Source organism: Bidens hawaiensis, unplaced genomic scaffold (assembly GCF_021521415.1).
Source record: "Bidens hawaiensis isolate Kalapana, Puna unplaced genomic scaffold, B.hawaiensis_p1.1 tig00030168_1, whole genome shotgun sequence".
Classification (NCBI taxonomy): domain Eukaryota; kingdom Viridiplantae; phylum Streptophyta; class Magnoliopsida; order Asterales; family Asteraceae; genus Bidens; species Bidens hawaiensis.
The window spans coordinates 183,842-201,923 of NW_027495007.1; the positions used below are offsets into that span (position 1 = coordinate 183,842).

Consider the following 18,082-nt stretch of genomic DNA (forward strand, 5'->3'; position numbering starts at 1 on the left):
TTGCAACGTGACAGTGACCAGGAAACTTGTAACCTAGTTTACATAGATGAACATAGGAAAAATTTGTGTATTATGAACTTACCTGTTAAAAATTTGTATGCTTTGAAACGTGTTTGTTTATGAACTTACCAGTACAAGCTGACATTTTATTTTGAGCACATCTCTGGAGATCGGTAGTTGGAGTTTTGAGAGCGGTAGTCAGATGTCGTGAAATACATTTTAGCATATATAATGTCGAGAAGATTAAACATAAGTTACACATTTGGCATATTAAGTTTAAGCATAGTGTGCCAATATAAAGTCTAATGAATAAATAAAGTTTTACATCAAGAATAAGTAGATTGTGTTCACGTATCTAGTCTACGTTTGTAAATTAAACATAAAGTCTAATAAACAAATAAACTTTTATATTAAGTTTAAGTCAAATATGTCCTATATCCGGTCCATGCTTGTGTATTAAACACAAAGTCTTATGAATAATAGAGTTTTGTTTCGCTATAAAATATTGTGTATCAATGACAATCAGTCATGATAACCCCGCTTGGACGGGGTGTGACCAGTGGCAAACCCATATGTCATGGGGGTTGTTTGTCTATCACAATATAATATTTTTTCGGTCCAGATTGGATCAAGTCACATAAAAAATATAATACAACAAATTTGTATACTAGGAAATACACCAAGCTAAACTAGGAAATGTAAAAACTATACAATATTCACGAGATATTACAGTGAATGAAAAAATAATTTCCTTGTATAGGTTATTATAAGTTAGTTAAGGTATACAAATAATAAAATGAAACAAAATTGACATGTTAACCACTCTTGGTTATTTGACATAAGGTTGAATTAAAAAGAAAAAAGAAAAAAAAGGGTCACTTTCATAAATACTATCTAGAAAGTACAAAAAAGATTTTCTTGAATCTTAAATACTATCTAAATAATATCTAAATAAGAATAATCCAAGGTAAGGAAACAGTTGAAGTGAAGATGAAGAAGGTGGTTAATGTTATGGTTCCTGCAAGTGAAGTTGAGTTGACTCAAGTCAAGTATGATTTAGGAGAATTCCAAGGTCACTCATTTCATAAATAATAATAATAATATTCATCTAATGTAATGTTTGAGATTGATGATGAAATGATTTGTATATATAGCTCCACGTATGACTAGATTATGGCTGAAGATGTTTGCTTACATGATTAAAGCGCCTTTCATTGGTTCTTTCATCATTGCTTACTTGAATAACCTCAACAAAATGGATGAGGTATATTCTATTCTATTTGTACATATATATGTTTTTGATAATGAATTGCATACATACATACAGATGCTTAAAGATACAGAGATACCAGAGCCACAAATGTTTAAACCAGAGTTTCCTCCAACTCCAGGTAGCTCATTTTTACTTTTTACTTTTTTTTTCAACTTTCATTTTACTTTTAATCTTGTTTTTCTACCCAACAAACATATATAGATAGATAGATATTGGTTGGATCTTATTATTATAGGACCAGTGGCCCCCCTCCATCCAGGCTTTTTTTTTAGTATTACTCAATGTTTTCATAACCGGACCGGACCGACCGAACAACTTTGGTAAAAAAAAATGACGGGTCGGGCTGGAAAAATGATTTTTCAAAAAAAAAATTACTTTTTTCTATAAAACCGGTTCAACCGGTCCGGTTTTCCATTCCGACCGGCCAAACCGGTTCGAACCAGCCGGTTTCCCGGGAGCCGAGCGAACTATATTGAACCGGACCAGCCGTTGGACCGAATCCCGGTTGGACCGGTTCGACCCGTCGGTCCGGTCCGGTCACAACAACACTCTATTACTACATTATTTGCCCTTTAACCAAAAAAAAAAGAAAAAAGAAAAAGAGGAAGGATTACTTTGGTTTGGGTCAGAAGGGTTTCAGGTTAGAACGGGTTGGTTTGAAAAATGATATTTTTTTAATATTGTATGTTTAAGCTTCGTTTTTGGTTTTCGACACTGATTACACGTGTTCAAGAGTCAGTTACGCATACAAGACCAAAAACGCGTATCTAGCTCCTCGTAATGCGTGTAATCCAGCCCCGGTGCGCGACTTATGTTATGCGTGTTTAATGTCGGTTATGTGCATTTCAACACCGGTTACACATCTGATATCATGTTACATGTGTACATTTTGAATTGGTTATATATCTAACTAGATGCTACTGATTTTAGAAAAAGAAGCTGGAGTGATTCATCTTGAAGAAGATGGAAACCCTCAAGACCAAGTTGACTCAGCTTCCAGGTGTCTTCCCCACCACGACCCAACTTGGAATTCGAATTCTGAGTTCCGCTACTGGAGAATTCGTGATTACGCACACGCTTACAGGTCCGGGCTTGCAACACCAAAACAGGTTGCTGAGCATGTCATTGCAGCAGTGGAGGAATGCAAGAATATGGTACCTGTAATACCTTTATTAATTTCTTTCGATCCCGAGGACGTAAGAAAACAGGCTGCAGCATCCACCCAAAGGCTCGCGGAAGGTATATTAATATATTGTATTATATATTGCTCATTACAGTTAGTTTGAACTTTGAACCTACATTATGATATGTTGTTTTCGGAACAGGACATCCTTTGTCTATTTTGGATGGCGTTTTCATGGCGGTCAAGGATGACATTGATTGCTATCCTCATCCATCAAAGGGTGGCACAACATGGCTGCATGACATATGCCCGGTTAACAAGGACGGGTTGCTGTATCTAGGTTAAGAAGCTGCGGTGTGATATTTGTTGGGAAGGCGAACATGCATGAGTTGGGCATGGGAGACACCGGAATGAATCCGCATTACGGGTAAGATTTTCGTAGTTGTGAATAAGAATATACTAGTTATAATATTTCTTGTGACAGGACACCGAGAAATCCACATGACCCGGAAAGGTATACGGGTGGATCTTCGTCAGGGTCTACAGCTATTGTAGCATCTGGAATATGTCCCGCTGCACTTGAATCGGATGGTGGAGGTTGTGTTACTATTATTTAGGCATGTAAATGAACCGAGCGAACACAAACAAGGGCATGTTCTTGTTCGTTTATTCTAAACAGACAGTTCACGAACATAAATGAACATAACTGAACAAAAATAAACAAACATAAATGAAAATATACAAACAAATGTAAATGAACACAAATGAACAAATATAAAAACATTAAGTAAATGACTATTCAAGATAATATTTAATTATTTTCTATTAATATGTAAACAAACATAAATAATCGGACATAAATGGATAAACGAACATAAATGAACGAACGAAACATGTGTTCATGTTATTTCGTTTATTAAATAAACGAACTTCCCGCCACTTGGATTTTACTTATGTTCATGTCTAAAAGTTTAAATGTGATCAGGTTCGATTCGAATTCCTGCGTCACTTTGTGGTGTTGTGGGATTAAAGACTACTTATGGACGGATTGACACGACAGGGTGAGTTTAAGTTTAGCCAACATACAGCCATCCTTCTATGCTACCATAAATTACAAGTAGTCATTTGAAATGTTAAATCATGTATCTTGTGCAGGACATTATGTGGCCCGGGGACTGTAGAAGTTATAGGACCCATAGCGTCAAGCGTTGAGGATGTCATGCTGATGTAATTGACTTGTTTTATCCTCATGACTGCATGTTAAATGTCAACTTTTTATTGATTTCTTTCCATAGATATGCAGCAATGCTGGGATCCTCTGCTGCTGATAAAATCAGTCTAAGACCGGTGTGTTCTTGTACTTGGATAATATTCATAAAAGAACTCCACTTTTCTTTTTTCACTACTTATTATATTAGCCTCCGTTTTCTGCAGCCATCCCTTGTTTGCCAAATTTGTCGTCAGTTGCTAGCTTCCCATGGCGATTAGGGAAGTACACAGCGGTAGTTTTTCGCCACTTTTTTTTTTTTTTTGTAGCAAGATGATTACAAAATAATATTATCTAATAAGGTCTTAAAAGAGTACTAAATATGTCTATGTTTACCACTCTTTCAGTGGTTTGATGATGTAAACTCGGCTGACATATCCGGAGTCTGTGGACAAGTTCTTACTTCATTAACAGAGATGCACGGGTGTGAAGTAAGTCTATACGTCTACTTAAATGTTACTTCTTCCAGCTTGCAATAATTTGGTTTCTCTGTGGTTCAAGATAGTAGAGATTACTATACCAGAGCTTCAACAGATGCGCATAGCACATCTCGTTTCATATGGTAGTGAAGCCCTGTGCTCATTAACGCCTCGATTCCTAGAAAGGTACGCGTGTTTTGTTATGTATAATTACAAATATGTTAATCACAACTAGAAAAACCAATATTTCGAGTTTGTTTATTTTTAATGCAGGAACTTTCAGAAACTTGCATCGGAAAGTCGAATAAATTTGGCGGTTATTGAGTCATTCACAGGCTCAGATTATGTTGCTGCGCAACGTCTTAGGTAACAGGAGCTTTATTATGTAGTAAACTTGAGCACTATTGATTATTTAATATGTTGCAGGCGGAGATTAATGTATTACCACATGGAAATATTCAAGAAGGTGGACGTTATTGTGACCCCGACAACAGGGTATGATAATTGATAAGCTCAGCAGCTACTATATGTATGTATATGTTGATTGTTTTTATAATATAATTGTGTTATTATTCTCCAGCATGACTGCACCTAGGATTCACCCGAGTGCACTTGCTTGCGGTGAATCGGATCTGGAGGTTACAGGTGCATATATACTTAACTTAAGAAAATATGTATTATTATTATTATTATATGTGTGTGTTGTTCAGCTAGTCTAATGAAATATGGAGTGACAGCAAATGTTCTTGGATTCCCGGCTATTTCTGTCCTTGTAAGTGTGCATGCAAATGATAAAAGTAACGACTCCTCGACTCCTCGTGTCTTATGTTGTTGTCTGCATCTGCCTAGGTTGGTTATGATAAGCAGGGACTTCCAATAGGCTTGCAACTAATAGGACGGCCTTGGTGTGAAGCAACGATTTTGCGTTTGGCTGCTGTTATAGAGGTAATACTTGACCTTTGTACTTTCAACTATTTTAAGCAAAATCATTGCCAACTTATCTAAATTTAAAGATAATCATGTTAATTAAAGCCGGAAAATATATAGTGTATTTGACCTTAAAAGTCAAAGAGTAGACTAAACATTAAGAGACCGTTGACTATTTGCATTTACGTTTGCAGCAACAATGGAATGAACCTAAGAGGAAGCCTGTAATATTTTTCGATGTTACAAAGGGTAAATGAGAAACAAGATTCAAGGATTACTCGATTCTAAGCGATAACTTTTGTTCAAACAATTGTAAAAATATTATGGCATATATGTTGAGATATATTAATTACCATGTAAAGCCTAGTTTTATATTACCTCATAATATAAGTGGTGTGTTAGTATACCATGTAAAACCTTGTTTTTATTTACTTAAACTATTCTCTTACAATTAAATGTCTATTCGTATATTTTCCAAAGTTCGAGTGATTAAAATTAAAAATCAGATTTATTTGTAAATAAATTCTGTTAAAAAGAATGTGAAAGTAAATGCAGGGCAGTTAAACCTGCTCCCATACACCAACTTCTTCACACTTTCTTCACTTGCTATGCTATCAAATGTTGTTTCATCATCAAAGCAACAAACTTCTCAGTTGGATGGTCAATCTTGATGTCAGCCGATAGCCTTCAACCTTATTTATTCATGCGCAAGGAATAGTGGTATGCGTGTCTAGTGTTCGATAAGTGAAGATGGGGAAGAAGAAGCACATTATGTTGCCTGCCAACCAAGTTGATTTGACCAAAGTCAAGTACGATCCCGGAGAAATTGAAGGTCCTGTTTTCTAGTTAATTATATTTTATATACTTTTTTTTTTTTAAAATATATATACTTGTTTGCTTAGTAATTAAAAGTATTTGATTTTTGCAGCTCCTAATTTGAACGGATTATGGCTGAGGATTTTTGTTATGTTGGTTGAAATGCCATTCATTGGTCCGGTCATTGTTGCTTACTTGAAGAGTCAGAATAAGATTCAAGAGGTCGGTCTACATTAACCGTTAATTATCTTTCAAAATTGCTACTTATATTATGTTATTTATGTAGATGTTAAGGGAGACCGTGATACCAGAACCGCCTATGTTTCGACCTGAGTTTCCTCCTCAAGGTTTTAACTTGTCTACCTTGTGCATGCATGGTGACGGATTAAAAATAATCCTTTGTGTTTTAATCTTGAAACTAGAACAAGAACCAGGAGTGGTTTGTCTCAAAGAAGACGGAAAATCTCAAGACCGAGTTGACTCGGGCATCAGATGTCTTCCCCAATATGATCCTGCTAGCAGCTTGAGTTCTCCATTGTTTCGTTACTGGAAGATTCGTGATTATGCGTATTCATACAGGTCACGGATCACAACCCCATCAACGGTATGCCACTATCATACTGATTCTTATTTCTTAATCTTAATTTGAAGATATATGGATTTATTAGCTTAGTTTCTTCATTTAACAGGTGGCTGAATATGTCATTTCTGCAATTAAAGAATTCAAACATCCAACACGACAATTGGTTTCATTCGATGGTGAAGATGTCATAAAGCAGGCTGCAGCTTCAACCCAACGGTTTGAAGAAGGTTTTTATGTTAATATTGATATCTGTCGGATTTCACAATTGCACGCGTATAAGTGCACACACTATTTTTTGTTCTACAATTAGATTTAGAATAATGAAATGTTATATATTTCTTGGGTTGTGTAGGAAAACCATTGTCAGCTTTGGATGGTATCTTCATGGCAATCAAGGATGATATAGATTGCTATCCTCATCCGTCTAAAGGTATATATATATATATATATATATCTAAATGATTCTTTATACCAACCTGCCATAACATATAGGTTATTTAAACAGGCGGGACGACATGGTTTGATGAGGTGCATACCGTTGATAAGGATGCAGTTTGTGTGTCAAGGTTAAGGAGCTGCGGGGTGATTTTTGTTGGGAAGGCTAATATGCATGAATTTGGACTAGGGACTACTGGAAATAACCCGAACAACGGGTAAGATTTAGTCACATATATGACAAAGTAATTAATTTGAAAGTTGTGAAACTGATGTGCGCGTGTTTTTTATAATAACAGAACAACACGAAACCCACATAATGCGGAGAGGTATGCAGGTGGATCTTCTTCAGGTCCAGCAGCAATTGTAGCTTCTGGAATATGTTCGGCTGCATTGGGAACCGATGCAGGAGGTTGGTTGGTCATATATATATACATAAATATTAATTGAAGACATATTCTTTACCTTGTTAATTATCACAGGTTCACTCCGCATTCCCTCTTCTCTTTGTGGTGTTGTGGGATTAAAAACAACGTTTGGGCGTACCGACATCAAAGGGTAACTTAACTTCCTTGTTTAAATAGTAATACTTGTGAAAAGATAACCAGTTGTTATCTTCCTAAACATATTAAATTCTCAGGGCGTTACACGATGGAGGTACCGTAGAAATTATAGGACCGATTGCATCCAGTGTCGAGGATGTCATGCTGGTGTAAGTAACACAGTAACACACTCTCTATCTATAACTTACGTAAGGAAAACCGACACACCGACACCGCTATTCATTAATCTCTTCAGGTATGCAGCAATTCTAGGAGCTTCTCCTACCGATAAACTGAGCCTCAAACCCGTAAGATCATCATCTTTTCTTCCTTTGTGATGTTTTAGTAAGAATTTAACTATATGTACATTAATTTTGCATTCAGTCCATCCCATGCTTGCCTGATCTATCATCATCTCATGAGACTTTGAGTATTTTGGGATCGATGCGTTTGGGAAAGTATACAGAGGTGATCTAATTATATCATATTATGTGTATTCGCCTATTCGGGCGTCAACTAAGTGTATACTTATTATTATCTATCTTAATCTGTGCAGTGGTTTAATGATGTTTTCTCACCTGACATCTCAACTAAGTGTGAAGATATTCTTAATCTCTTAACACAAACTCATGGCTGCAAAGTAAGTATAATATTCGCAACCTTATATATATATATCTGAATCAATTAAAACTTGTTTAGGATATTAACTTTTTTTTGTTAAAGGTAGTAGAGGTTGTCATACCAGAGCTTCACCAGATACGAACATCGCATCTTGTTTCGATTGGTTCTGAAGCATTAGCTTCCCTTACACCTCACTGTCAGACGGGGTATGCTATCATTAGTTTTATGCTCAATGTCAATGCTTCTTATTGATATAATATAACTAATACTTGAACAGGAATGACAAGAAATTTACACTGGACTCTCGCACCAATCTGAGACTTTTCCGCTCGTTCACAGCCTCGGACTATGTCGCTGCCCAGCGCCTCAGGTATTGGTCTTTCTTCATTCCATTTTTTATGTTTATCGTTACATGGTTGATTGCAACTGCAGGCGCAGGGCGATGTACTATCACATGGAGATCTTCAAGACAGTTGATGTCATAGTTACGCCAACCACGGGGTATGTGTGGCCTCCAATTTTTTATGTTATTAATCAAACTATAAAATATCAACATGGTTTTATTATAGGTTGAGCAACTTTTTTTTTTTTTTTTAAGAATGACGGCTCCTTTGATTCGCAAAAGGGCACTTGATATAGGGGAGACAGATTTGAAGGCAACGGGTGAGTTAATAATATTATGTGTTATTTTTTCGTTATGCTTGATTTTACTGTATAACGTACCTTGTGTTTGTGGTGTTTCAGGTAGTTTGATGCGTTTCATCCTAGCAGGGAATCTTATTGGACTCCCAGCCATTTCTGTACCTGTAAGCGTGCTAATATCTATAATCTATCAACTTGTTTTAGACGACGTTTGAATTGTATGTGTATATATGTATGTATGTATGTATGTATGTATTATATTACCTGGTGCAGGTAGGCTATGACAAGAAAGGGCTGCCAATCGGTTTGCAGATCATAGGCCGTCCATGGGGCGAAGCTACAATTATGCGTTTGGCTGCTGCATGCGAGGTACATTTGATTTAACCAAATACACATAATTGTCAGCATGCACCATACTAACATTGTATACTGATACTGATTTTGGACATTCAGGCACTATGTTCTGAGACAAAGAAGCCGGCTTCATATTTTGATGTTTTAAAGGGACGCTGATTGTCATGGACATTCTGTTTTATTAAGACTAAGCTTGTTATCCGAGTGTTTATGTACTCGTCTTTAAGTTTGTATTCAACTACTACTCTTAAGCAGCACTAAGAAAATTGGATCAGTGATTAACAAATGAAGTAAAAGAATGTAGTGGGCTTGTTTAAAGATTTGACTGCTATGAATTGGTTAAAGTCAAAACACTTGTTGGAGTTTGCATATGTTTAATTACTTTGGATATTATTTATCTGGTTAGAATATTGGAACACTTTGTTTATATTTCATAATGTTGTGAGTAGATGTGTTACAAAATACCAACTTTGCTCGTTAAAACGCGGACCAAGTGTTATGGAGGAACGGGGGGTCATCATTTAACCATCAAAACCATTACATAAATAAAAGAGACATGTGCCAAAGGGTGAACAGTGAGTTAGTTAAAGCTTTACTGCCTATGTGACAGTGACAGTGACAGTGACATGACACTTTAAGTATAGTTGCGAAGCCTGGACTTTTATATGAGGGCCGAAAGTCGAGGAGGGGAGATTAATTACGTATAAAAGTTTTAGGAAATAACATGTTAATTAACACTGCTGAACAAAAGAAAAAGGACTTGGGTGGGGGTAAATACTACGCACAAAGGTTATTTTTTTTGTTTGTTAAAAAAAGGATTATTATTATTATTATTATTATTATTATTATTATTATTATTATTATTATCCAGAGCATAAGAGAGTAGAGTGGTGACGTGGAGGGATGTAGTTCGTTAAGTCGTTGTTTAAGGAGGAGCGAGTGAATTGGGCATGGCGAAAGCGATGACGTCATCGTCAACAATAACCCCATTATCAAGCAGCTTCTTCATATCATCACATCTGAAACTGAAACAGCTGCACTATCCATCATTTGTGAAGATTATTGGAGTTGGGAATAATAATAATAAGAGAGGGTTTAGAGTGACTACTACTGCTTCTATGTCTTCTCAGATTCAGAAATCGGAGGATGAGTGGCGTGCCGTATTATCGCCTGAGCAGTTTCGGATTCTCAGACAGAAAGGCACCGAGTAAGCGCCTTATTACTTTCACAAATCAATCATATTCAATTACTTACTTACTCACACCATTAGATTCATTATATATTATTATTATTGTTAGGGTTTGTTTGTTTGTTTCCAGTGATTGTTAGATTTACACACACAAACACAAATTATTATTATTATTATTATTATTATTATTATTATTATTATTATTCAACAAAACACTCCTCACTCACTTATTATTCTCATCTCATATATACTAGTTCCTTCTAACTAACTTACATTAGATTCAATTTCTCTTATCTTACCTTACAATGATTCAAACACATGTGCCAATGATCATCGGGTGGGTAATTAGTAATATTACTATTACTCATTTCATTTCACAAATCATTAACTAACTACCAGACGTCTTACAGTTATATAATCATCCATCCTTCCCTCCCTATATTTCAACTTCAATCGAACCAAACAAAATCGATAATCAACAATCGGCTAACAACAGTTTAGCAGATAATGAAACAATAATATGACAACAGTGGACTTAAATAAATATATATATATATATATATATGATAACAATAAACCTTTATGGAGAACAAAAAACTTGAATGGCGTTTTGTTGCAACCAATTTGAATTTGTCAACAGCTTTCGATCGATTGTCTGAGAACTAGTTTATGTTATTGGGAACAGGACACACTCATTGTCCAAATTTGGTCAAAACCGGAGAATAATATCTTTTTGCCTGAGCCAGGTGCACACGCCTAGGCCTTGCCCAGACGTGTGCCTTTGACAATGTAGGTTGGTTGGTTTGTTTGTACCTGATACCATGATCAGGTACAGCTCAAAATGACAACTTAAGGTTGAATGATAACTGGAGTGAGTTTTAGGGGGTGTTTGGGATTGCTTATTTTAGCCTACTTATAACGTATTAACTTATTGAAAAGTAATAAAGCTTTTGGTGTAAGAGTGATAAGTTACAGTTTTATAACTATTGAAAAGTTAAAAGGAGTTTTCACAAGGAATCGCAAACATCTCCTTGACAGGTATCCAGGGATGGGACAGTATGACAAGTTCTTTGAGGAGGGAGTCTACTCTTGTGCAGGGTGTGGGACCCCTCTCTACAAGTCGACGACAAAGTTCAATTCTGGGTGCGGTTGGCCTGCCTTCTTTGAGGGTCTCCCCGGAGCCATAAACCGTAATGTAATTTATAAACAAACTCCAGTTCTTTTTTATATTTTTTGCTCCTTGCTAGTCATCAATTCATCATATCATATATAGTTAATTAAATGGTAAAGTGATGCATTCATTTCAGGCTGATCCAGATGGAATGAGAGTGGAAATCACATGTGCAGCTTGTGGTGGGCATCTTGGCCATGTTTTTAAAGGTGAAGGCTTTCGCACCCCGACCGATGAACGCCATTGTGTCAACAGCGTCTCCCTCAAGTTCACACCAGCAAACGCAGACGGAAATTAATACCTTCCCTACTCACTGTTATCTAAATAATAAGTATTAACTTTGTTTGTGTAAATGTTTAAACCAAGTGGTTTTTGCCATTTTGGTCTAGTTGTATATCCAAGACAAAGACAATTTATTTATGTAAAAGTGTGAAACTTGTGTTTTTGGAAATTGGATTACATATGTTATCTTCAAAATCCAATCTGCCACATCAGCAAATTATTCATGGTTTTCCATCCATCCTCGTGGAATATTGGCAGCTACCAATTTAAAAGAAAATTCTCATCCTCCATTGTTTTGAATTAATAAAATTCATATTTAGTAACCGATGATATGTGATATATTGTTAAGACAAAACTTAATTTCACTCAGATGTGTTAATAAAACATATAAAAGAAAGCTGTTGGATAAAATTTTATTTCCTCAAGTTTTTATTAATATTAGTAAAATATTATAAAAAGAAAAACATGCCCATTTTTTTTCCTTTTAAGTCAAACAAATAAAATAAGAATATTAGTGATCATACAAAAATAATTTTTTATATATTTTTATCTTTTATTAGTCTTTAAAATAAATACATAATAATAATAATAATAAAAATAACAAAATCAGTGGCTGTCAAAATTCCTCCTCTCCCTTGATTCTTGGTTCTTTCTAATTTCTAATTTTCTAAAACCAGGTTGAACATGTGGCCACTGGTTCTTTTTCACACACAAACACAAACTCAAACTCAAACACAAACACAAACACAAACACAAACACAAACACAAACACACTGTTATCTCAGCAAGCAGGCACAAGAACATCAGGGGAGAACCTGGCAGCAAATGTCTGGTGTCATCTCCTTTAGATTAAACAGTGACCTTCTTTAATGCTTGAAGCAATTGCTTCTTGTCATGGCCCTTTGGTAAATTTATTTATTTATACCCTATCTATCCATAACTCAATTTCATCATTACTTTTGCTTGCTTCATATTGAGTAATTTAACTCCCCAGCCCAGGAGTATTATTATTATTATTATTATTATTATTATTATTATTATTATTATTATTATTATTATTAACAAAATCCATTGATTCATTCTGATGGATGTTACAGGGCCATGACCTTATTATTCAGAGATCCAGACATGTCCCAAATAGACATGTCAGCAAACTGTCACCATTTTCCAAATTACACATACACTACTGTTGTGCAAAGTTACCAGATTCCTCCTTGTTTCTCCGCGGAAGACGGTTTTGTATCACCAAACATCATTTTCATTTTCATAGAGGTGGAAGATTTCGAATGAATGCTGCAACACTTGATGTTGGTGGTGCTGTTGAGGTCATTAATGACCTTGGATTGGATACCTTGACTTTCTTAGTTGTCACTGTTTTAGTCGTTCCCGCGTTTAAGGTCGTCAAAGCCAGCCCTGTAAGCCTGCCTAAATTCATTCTCTCATATTTATCATCATGTAAATAGATAACTAACCTCTTACACTTGCTTGTTTCAGATACTTGGTTTCTTCTTTGCTGGAGTTGTGCTAAATCAATTCGGGCTGATTAGAAACCTTACAGATGTTAAAGTTCTCTCTGAGTGGGGCATACTTTTCTTGGTAATTTCATACCTATAGAGAACTTTCATTATATCATGCATATGCCACTATCTTACGCGAGTTGACGTTCTTATATGTAGCTATTTGAGATGGGATTAGAGCTTTCACTTGCCCGTTTGAAAGCTCTTGCTAAATTCGCCTTCGGTATGGGTTTAACTCAGGTTAGACTGGCTTCACTTCTATTTTTTATGTTTTTCAAATAGTCTTGTAATATTAGATATTAACTCTATGTTTGTTTGTCAAAGGTTGTTCTGTCTACTCTTGCTTTCACAGCGTTTGAGCTCCCACCTAACGGGGCTATTGGAACTCGAATTCTGGAGTTCCTTTTTCACTCAAGATCTGATTTGGTGAGAAATTATTTTGCATTTAATTTAGTAATCCCTCTTTCAATGAAAGTTTTTTTTTGATACTTTAATTATTAGCTGAAACGGATCGCAGGTAAACATTAGAAGTATTGATGAGGCTATAGTCATCGGTGCTGCTCTCTCCTTGTCATCTTCTGCATTTGTTCTACAGGTATATGATGTATGCATAATCTTGTAATACAAAATGCTTACCTAGTACAATGTAGCTTCTTGCAGAGAAAGGTGAGCTGCCAACTCGATTCGGGTCAGCTACACTTGGGATACTCCTACTCCAGGTAACATTTCATCTCTTACTTAAACATTTACCGCATCTATTTGAGTGACACCTGCATCAAATGAATTGATATTTGCAGGACATAGCAGTCGTCCCTCTGTTAGTCATCCTTCCAGTGTTGGAAAGCCAGGTTCATATATTTCACTCTTTTTATATTGTATAGTCTATAGATCAATCTCTTTTTTTTTCTTGTAATTTGAATCTACTTTGTGTAGAATCTAGTGAATGAAAGTGTTTTACCGATGCTTTTGAAAGAAAGTTTGAAGGCTTTAGGCGGACTAGGTTTGCTCTCTTTCGGTGGAAAATTCCTTCTTAGGCGTGTTTTTGAGGTATTATATTTTCAAGAAAATGAAGCTTTATTGCATTAAATGGCGGAGAAAACAAATTATATTCATATGTTTCAGGCTGTTGCAGAAGCAAGAAGCTCAGAGGCTTTTGTAGCACTTTGTTTATTAACAGTTGCTGGAACATCACTTATAACTCAGAAATTAGGCTTCAGTGACACGGTCTGATTTATTTAATTATGTGTATATATATATATATAATATATATATATTCTTTAGGCCTTTGCTAATTCAGTACACTTTTATGCAGCTCGGAGCCTTTTTAGCAGGGGCTTTGTTGGCCGAAACAAATTTCAGGACCCAAATTGAAGCTGACATAAGGCCTTTCAGGGGGTTGCTTCTTGGGTTATTCTTTGTGACTACCGGAACATCTATCGATACGCAGGTGGGACCCATTATTTCTATGGAATTCGTACTTTTCAGAATGGTTAATTTTGTGTTTTTACTGTGCAGCTACTTATCCGAGAATGGCCGAATGTATTGTCACTGTTAGCAGGCTTAATTGTGATCAAGACACTGATTATAACAGCAATCGGTCCCCGTGTTGGACTAACTTTGCAAGAGAGTGTGAGGATTGGATTGCTTCTTTCTCAAGGCGGTGAATTTGGATTTGTAGTTTTTTCGCTTGCAAATAGGTTAGCATGAATTTATTTATTTTTATTGTGATAACATGTATTATAACTTGGATATATTGCAACAGGCTAGGGGTGTTGCCACTTGAGCTTAACAAGCTTCTTATAATTGTCGTTGTGTTGTCAATGGCGTTGACCCCATTACTTAATGATCTTGGACGCAAGGCTGCTGATTTAATTGGCGAAAAGCTTGAGGAAGAAGATGTAAGTTTCCTTAGGCTCTCTCATTTTATATTTTACTAATGCGATTTGCATTGCATAATAATCAGTTTGGATAGATAAACCGTGCTTCTGACTAATTAATTGTTTCGGAGTCAAGTTCTCATATTTTCAAATTTTGGCTGTAGAAACCTCCTGAAGTGGCAAATTTTGACGCCTCGGATCCAGTTGTTATTCTTGGGTTTGGACAAATGAGTCAGGTACGATCATTCCGTTTATTTGTTTATATTTTTAAATACACGTGTTGTTTTTTTGTTAAATACTTTTAGTATGCGTACAGGTTCTTGCCAACTTCTTGTCCACTCCACTGGCCAATGGTATAGACGGAGATGCCGGATGGCCTTTCGTTGCCTTTGATCTTGATCCATCTGTGGTTAAGGTCGGTTATCACTAGTTAATTACACTGGGATTGTTATCGGTAACATACTGAAAAAAAGCATTAAATTATTTTCTCTCTATCTGAGCAGGCGTCCAGTAAACTTGGTTTCCCAATTCTATATGGGGATGGATCGCGTGCTGCTGTTTTGCAGTCTGCCGGTATTTCTTCTCCAAAAGCCGTCATGGTCATGTATGAAGGAAGACAGAGGGCGGTTGAAGCTGTTGAAAGGATTCGCCTGGCGTTCCCTGCAGTAAATATTTATCTCCCTCAAAACATAAGATAAAAAACCTTGTTTAATGTTTCTGATAGAAGCTGGTTTATAGGTACCTATATATGCTCGCGCTCAGGACATTCCGCATCTCTTAGATCTTAAAGAAGCAGGGGCAACCGATGCTATTCTAGAAAATGCAGAGGTATTGTTATTATTATTATTATTGTTATGACATGGGGTATGTTTGGCAAAACTAGCTGCTAGCTATAGCTGGTGGCTGGTTGCTTGAAGCTGGTAGCTGTAGCTTTTTAGATATATTTAGATGTTTGGCAGAGTAGCTGGAGCTTTTAATAAAATGTATAAAATTACTAAAATGGGCATAACTAAAAACAATAATAGTAAATGTATTTATTTTAGAAGGTTATTTAAGTAAATTAAAATACTAAAAGCTTGTAGCTCTTTTTAAACGCTACTAGTAGAATCTTTAAGCTTTAAGCTTTTTCTCCTGACCTGAAAGCTTCAAGCTACTTGAACCAAACAAAACTTTTAATTGAGTATGAGCTTTTTGTTAAAAGCTAGAAGCTCCTAAAAGCTTCATGCCAAACATTGCGATGATCAGCAATATGAATTTTCATCGGTTGGAAATGCAGACAAGTTTGCAGCTTGGATCAAAGCTTCTGAAAGGGTTAGGTGTAATGACTGATGATGTAAACTTTTTAAGTCAACTTGTTAGAGACTCAATGGAGTTGCAAGCTAAAACAATTGCTGTATCCAAGGAACCGAGCCCTGATGTTATGGAGTCACTACAGGTGTTTCTATCATTATAAGACGTATGTTTCTATGCTATGAGTGAGATTTTACTGAGTATGTACGTTTGTTTGTTACAGGTGAGAGTTGGGGATTTGGTAACAAGAAAATCCGGAGCAGTGCTCCCACGGAAGGAAGAGTCCGTGAGAATCAGCCAAGCGGAGAGAGACTGCATCTTAATGACACAGGAACAACCAAATCCCAAGCCCATGCCCCAGTCCAGTGGCGAGGATGGGAGAGGTGTGTTTTATTGTGAACTTGATACGGACAACAATGTTCCAAACCAACACTAGAGATTGAGTTGTGTGCATATAATAAATATATCACCCCTCACTCAGGGTTCCAAAGGAGAAGTGAAGTGAAGTTCATATATCTGTATATAATTGAATTCAATTTTTGACATCCTCCCTCACTTTAGTATTTATTTGCAACATGTAATTTGTTTTTCTGCATGTAGACATCTTTTTACTGTTTATGAAATAAAAAAAATTATTAGATATGAATGAGAAATGGGTAAAATTCCAGAAAGACTATTCTCTTTTGTATATTTGTTATTATGCCCATATTATTCTGTCCTGTTTCTGATTCCATGAATAAAGTAAGGATACAAAAGAAGAAATGATTTTGAAATCTATCTATCTGGCTGCATCAATTTAAGCAGTGAACCTTGAGCCATAATCATTTTAGCATCATATAATATAGATGAGTGTGCCAAAGAAGAAGGAAAGAGGTGTCTCACTTTTTGCTTTAATTTTATGAGAAAGAAAGCATGGAATAGGAAGGCACTTGGATGGTGGGAGAGGAATTATTATTATTTATTTTAAATTTTTTCTTTTTCTTTATAAAATTTACCTTAATAATAATATAACTCTCCTAAACCAACAGCTTCCTTGATGGTGTTCTTGTGTGAGTTAGGGCTGGAGAATCAAAACTTGTATGAACGGTTGACAAATAATAATAATAATAATCGATTCCCATGGTCAACATGAGAGAGGTAAATCACGTGTCAGGTGGTAACAAGGTTTGACCTCTCGACTTCCATAATTACTGGATGGGATGTTGTGAAGTCTAAGAGTTAGAAATCCAAAAACATGTTACATGAGTAGTTTAATTCAAACACATAAGATAAATAAAAGTGTAAAGTTGTGTGAATAATAATAGAGTTGGTTAGGAAGGAATGAAGGAAACATGTAAAAATGATGGGAGTGATTTGTGTGAATAATTTAAAGGAAACATCTAATAATACACAACACACCACACCACACCACACCACACCAATAATGCAAGCAAATGAAATGGGTGTTGACGGAGGAGGGTCGGCTCAAGTCGAAGATCAACACTCATCCAAACCACTTCCTATTATTCATGTTGAGGATGAGGAGAAATTACAGTTCAATTCTCCTTCTCCTTCTCCTTCTCCTTCTTGGTTCACTCCTAAAAGGTAGCTAACATTATTCCCTAATTCAATTTCAATTTAGGGTTTCTCATTATGTATGTATGTAGGCTGCTTGTTATATTCTGTGTCATCAACATGATCAACTATCTCGACCGAGGTGCCATTGCCAGCAACGGTGTCAATGGAACACCAGCACTTACTAATACTATCACTAC

At 36.0% G+C, this 18,082-nt stretch overlaps 3 protein-coding genes and 1 pseudogene across 7 annotated transcripts; all 4 read left to right on the forward strand.

The window, feature by feature from the left end:
- The first annotated feature begins 987 nt into the window (after positions 1–987).
- On the forward strand, positions 988–5,346 carry LOC143579917 (fatty acid amide hydrolase-like; annotated as a pseudogene). The gene is made up of 18 exons (XR_013143552.1): positions 988–1,072; positions 1,155–1,264; positions 1,328–1,391; positions 2,204–2,512; positions 2,599–2,823; positions 2,881–2,993; positions 3,382–3,457; positions 3,552–3,623; positions 3,692–3,747; positions 3,831–3,898; positions 4,011–4,094; positions 4,165–4,268; positions 4,356–4,448; positions 4,509–4,577; positions 4,663–4,727; positions 4,793–4,854; positions 4,932–5,027; positions 5,204–5,346. The product of XR_013143552.1 is annotated as a fatty acid amide hydrolase-like (transcript).
- Positions 5,347–5,682: 336 nt separating this feature from the next.
- On the forward strand, positions 5,683–9,225 carry LOC143579916 (fatty acid amide hydrolase-like). 3 transcript variants are annotated; one of them, XM_077063092.1, is made up of 20 exons: positions 5,683–5,841; positions 5,938–6,047; positions 6,112–6,172; positions 6,248–6,429; positions 6,515–6,635; positions 6,761–6,838; positions 6,914–7,061; positions 7,143–7,255; positions 7,326–7,401; positions 7,484–7,555; positions 7,642–7,693; positions 7,770–7,853; positions 7,942–8,025; positions 8,109–8,212; positions 8,284–8,376; positions 8,439–8,507; positions 8,605–8,669; positions 8,751–8,812; positions 8,922–9,017; positions 9,102–9,223. In XM_077063092.1, the coding sequence occupies exons 1-20, from the start codon at positions 5,760–5,762 to the stop codon at positions 9,159–9,161; spliced, it is 1,812 nt and encodes a 603-aa protein (XP_076919207.1). In that variant the 5' UTR covers positions 5,683–5,759; the 3' UTR covers positions 9,162–9,223. The 3 variants fall into 3 exon arrangements, with proteins under 3 accessions (XP_076919207.1, XP_076919205.1, XP_076919206.1); XM_077063090.1 differs by having other exon boundaries at positions 8,605–8,812; positions 9,102–9,224; XM_077063091.1 differs by lacking the exon at positions 6,761–6,838 and having other exon boundaries at positions 8,605–8,812; positions 9,102–9,225.
- A 739-nt stretch (positions 9,226–9,964) lies between these two features.
- Positions 9,965–11,821, forward strand: LOC143579938 (peptide methionine sulfoxide reductase B5-like). 2 transcript variants are annotated; one of them, XR_013143556.1, is made up of 4 exons: positions 9,965–10,209; positions 11,230–11,386; positions 11,499–11,730; positions 11,791–11,821. XR_013143556.1 is itself a non-coding variant. In XM_077063112.1 (3 exons), the coding sequence occupies exons 1-3, from the start codon at positions 9,965–9,967 to the stop codon at positions 11,658–11,660; spliced, it is 564 nt and encodes a 187-aa protein (XP_076919227.1). In that variant the 3' UTR covers positions 11,661–11,813. The 2 variants fall into 2 exon arrangements, 1 of the variants encoding a protein (XP_076919227.1); XM_077063112.1 differs by having other exon boundaries at positions 11,499–11,813.
- A 528-nt stretch (positions 11,822–12,349) lies between these two features.
- LOC143579918 (K(+) efflux antiporter 3, chloroplastic-like) lies at positions 12,350–16,764 on the forward strand. The gene is made up of 19 exons (XM_077063093.1): positions 12,350–12,549; positions 12,742–13,059; positions 13,139–13,240; positions 13,321–13,401; positions 13,486–13,587; positions 13,679–13,756; positions 13,812–13,880; positions 13,959–14,009; positions 14,095–14,208; positions 14,284–14,385; positions 14,474–14,608; positions 14,677–14,858; positions 14,924–15,059; positions 15,203–15,274; positions 15,355–15,453; positions 15,542–15,703; positions 15,777–15,866; positions 16,315–16,473; positions 16,552–16,764. Exons 1-19 carry the CDS (start codon positions 12,514–12,516, stop codon positions 16,762–16,764), a joined length of 2,301 nt encoding a protein of 766 aa, XP_076919208.1. The 5' UTR covers positions 12,350–12,513.
- The last annotated feature ends 1,318 nt before the right edge of the window (positions 16,765–18,082 follow it).

Bases quoted from the DNA above. Each gene is read 5' to 3' on its own strand.
- LOC143579938 (XM_077063112.1), top strand. From the start codon at position 9,965: ATGACGTCATCGTCAACAATAACCCCATTATCAAGCAGCTTCTTCATA. The intron at 10,210-11,229 runs GTAAGCGCCTTA...TCTCCTTGACAG, and splicing joins CTCAGACAGAAAGGCACCGA to GTATCCAGGGATGGGACAGT. The intron at 11,387-11,498 runs GTAATTTATAAA...CATTCATTTCAG, and splicing joins CCGGAGCCATAAACCGTAAT to GCTGATCCAGATGGAATGAG.
- LOC143579916 (XM_077063090.1), top strand. From the start codon at position 5,760: ATGGGGAAGAAGAAGCACATTATGTTGCCTGCCAACCAAGTTGATTTG. The intron at 7,854-7,941 runs GTGATCTAATTA...TAATCTGTGCAG, and splicing joins GTTTGGGAAAGTATACAGAG to TGGTTTAATGATGTTTTCTC. The intron at 8,508-8,604 runs GTATGTGTGGCC...TTTTTTTTTAAG, and splicing joins ATAGTTACGCCAACCACGGG to AATGACGGCTCCTTTGATTC.
- LOC143579918 (XM_077063093.1), top strand. From the start codon at position 12,514: ATGCTTGAAGCAATTGCTTCTTGTCATGGCCCTTTG. The intron at 13,588-13,678 runs GTGAGAAATTAT...AACGGATCGCAG, and splicing joins TTCACTCAAGATCTGATTTG to GTAAACATTAGAAGTATTGA. The intron at 15,454-15,541 runs GTCGGTTATCAC...CTATCTGAGCAG, and splicing joins TTGATCCATCTGTGGTTAAG to GCGTCCAGTAAACTTGGTTT.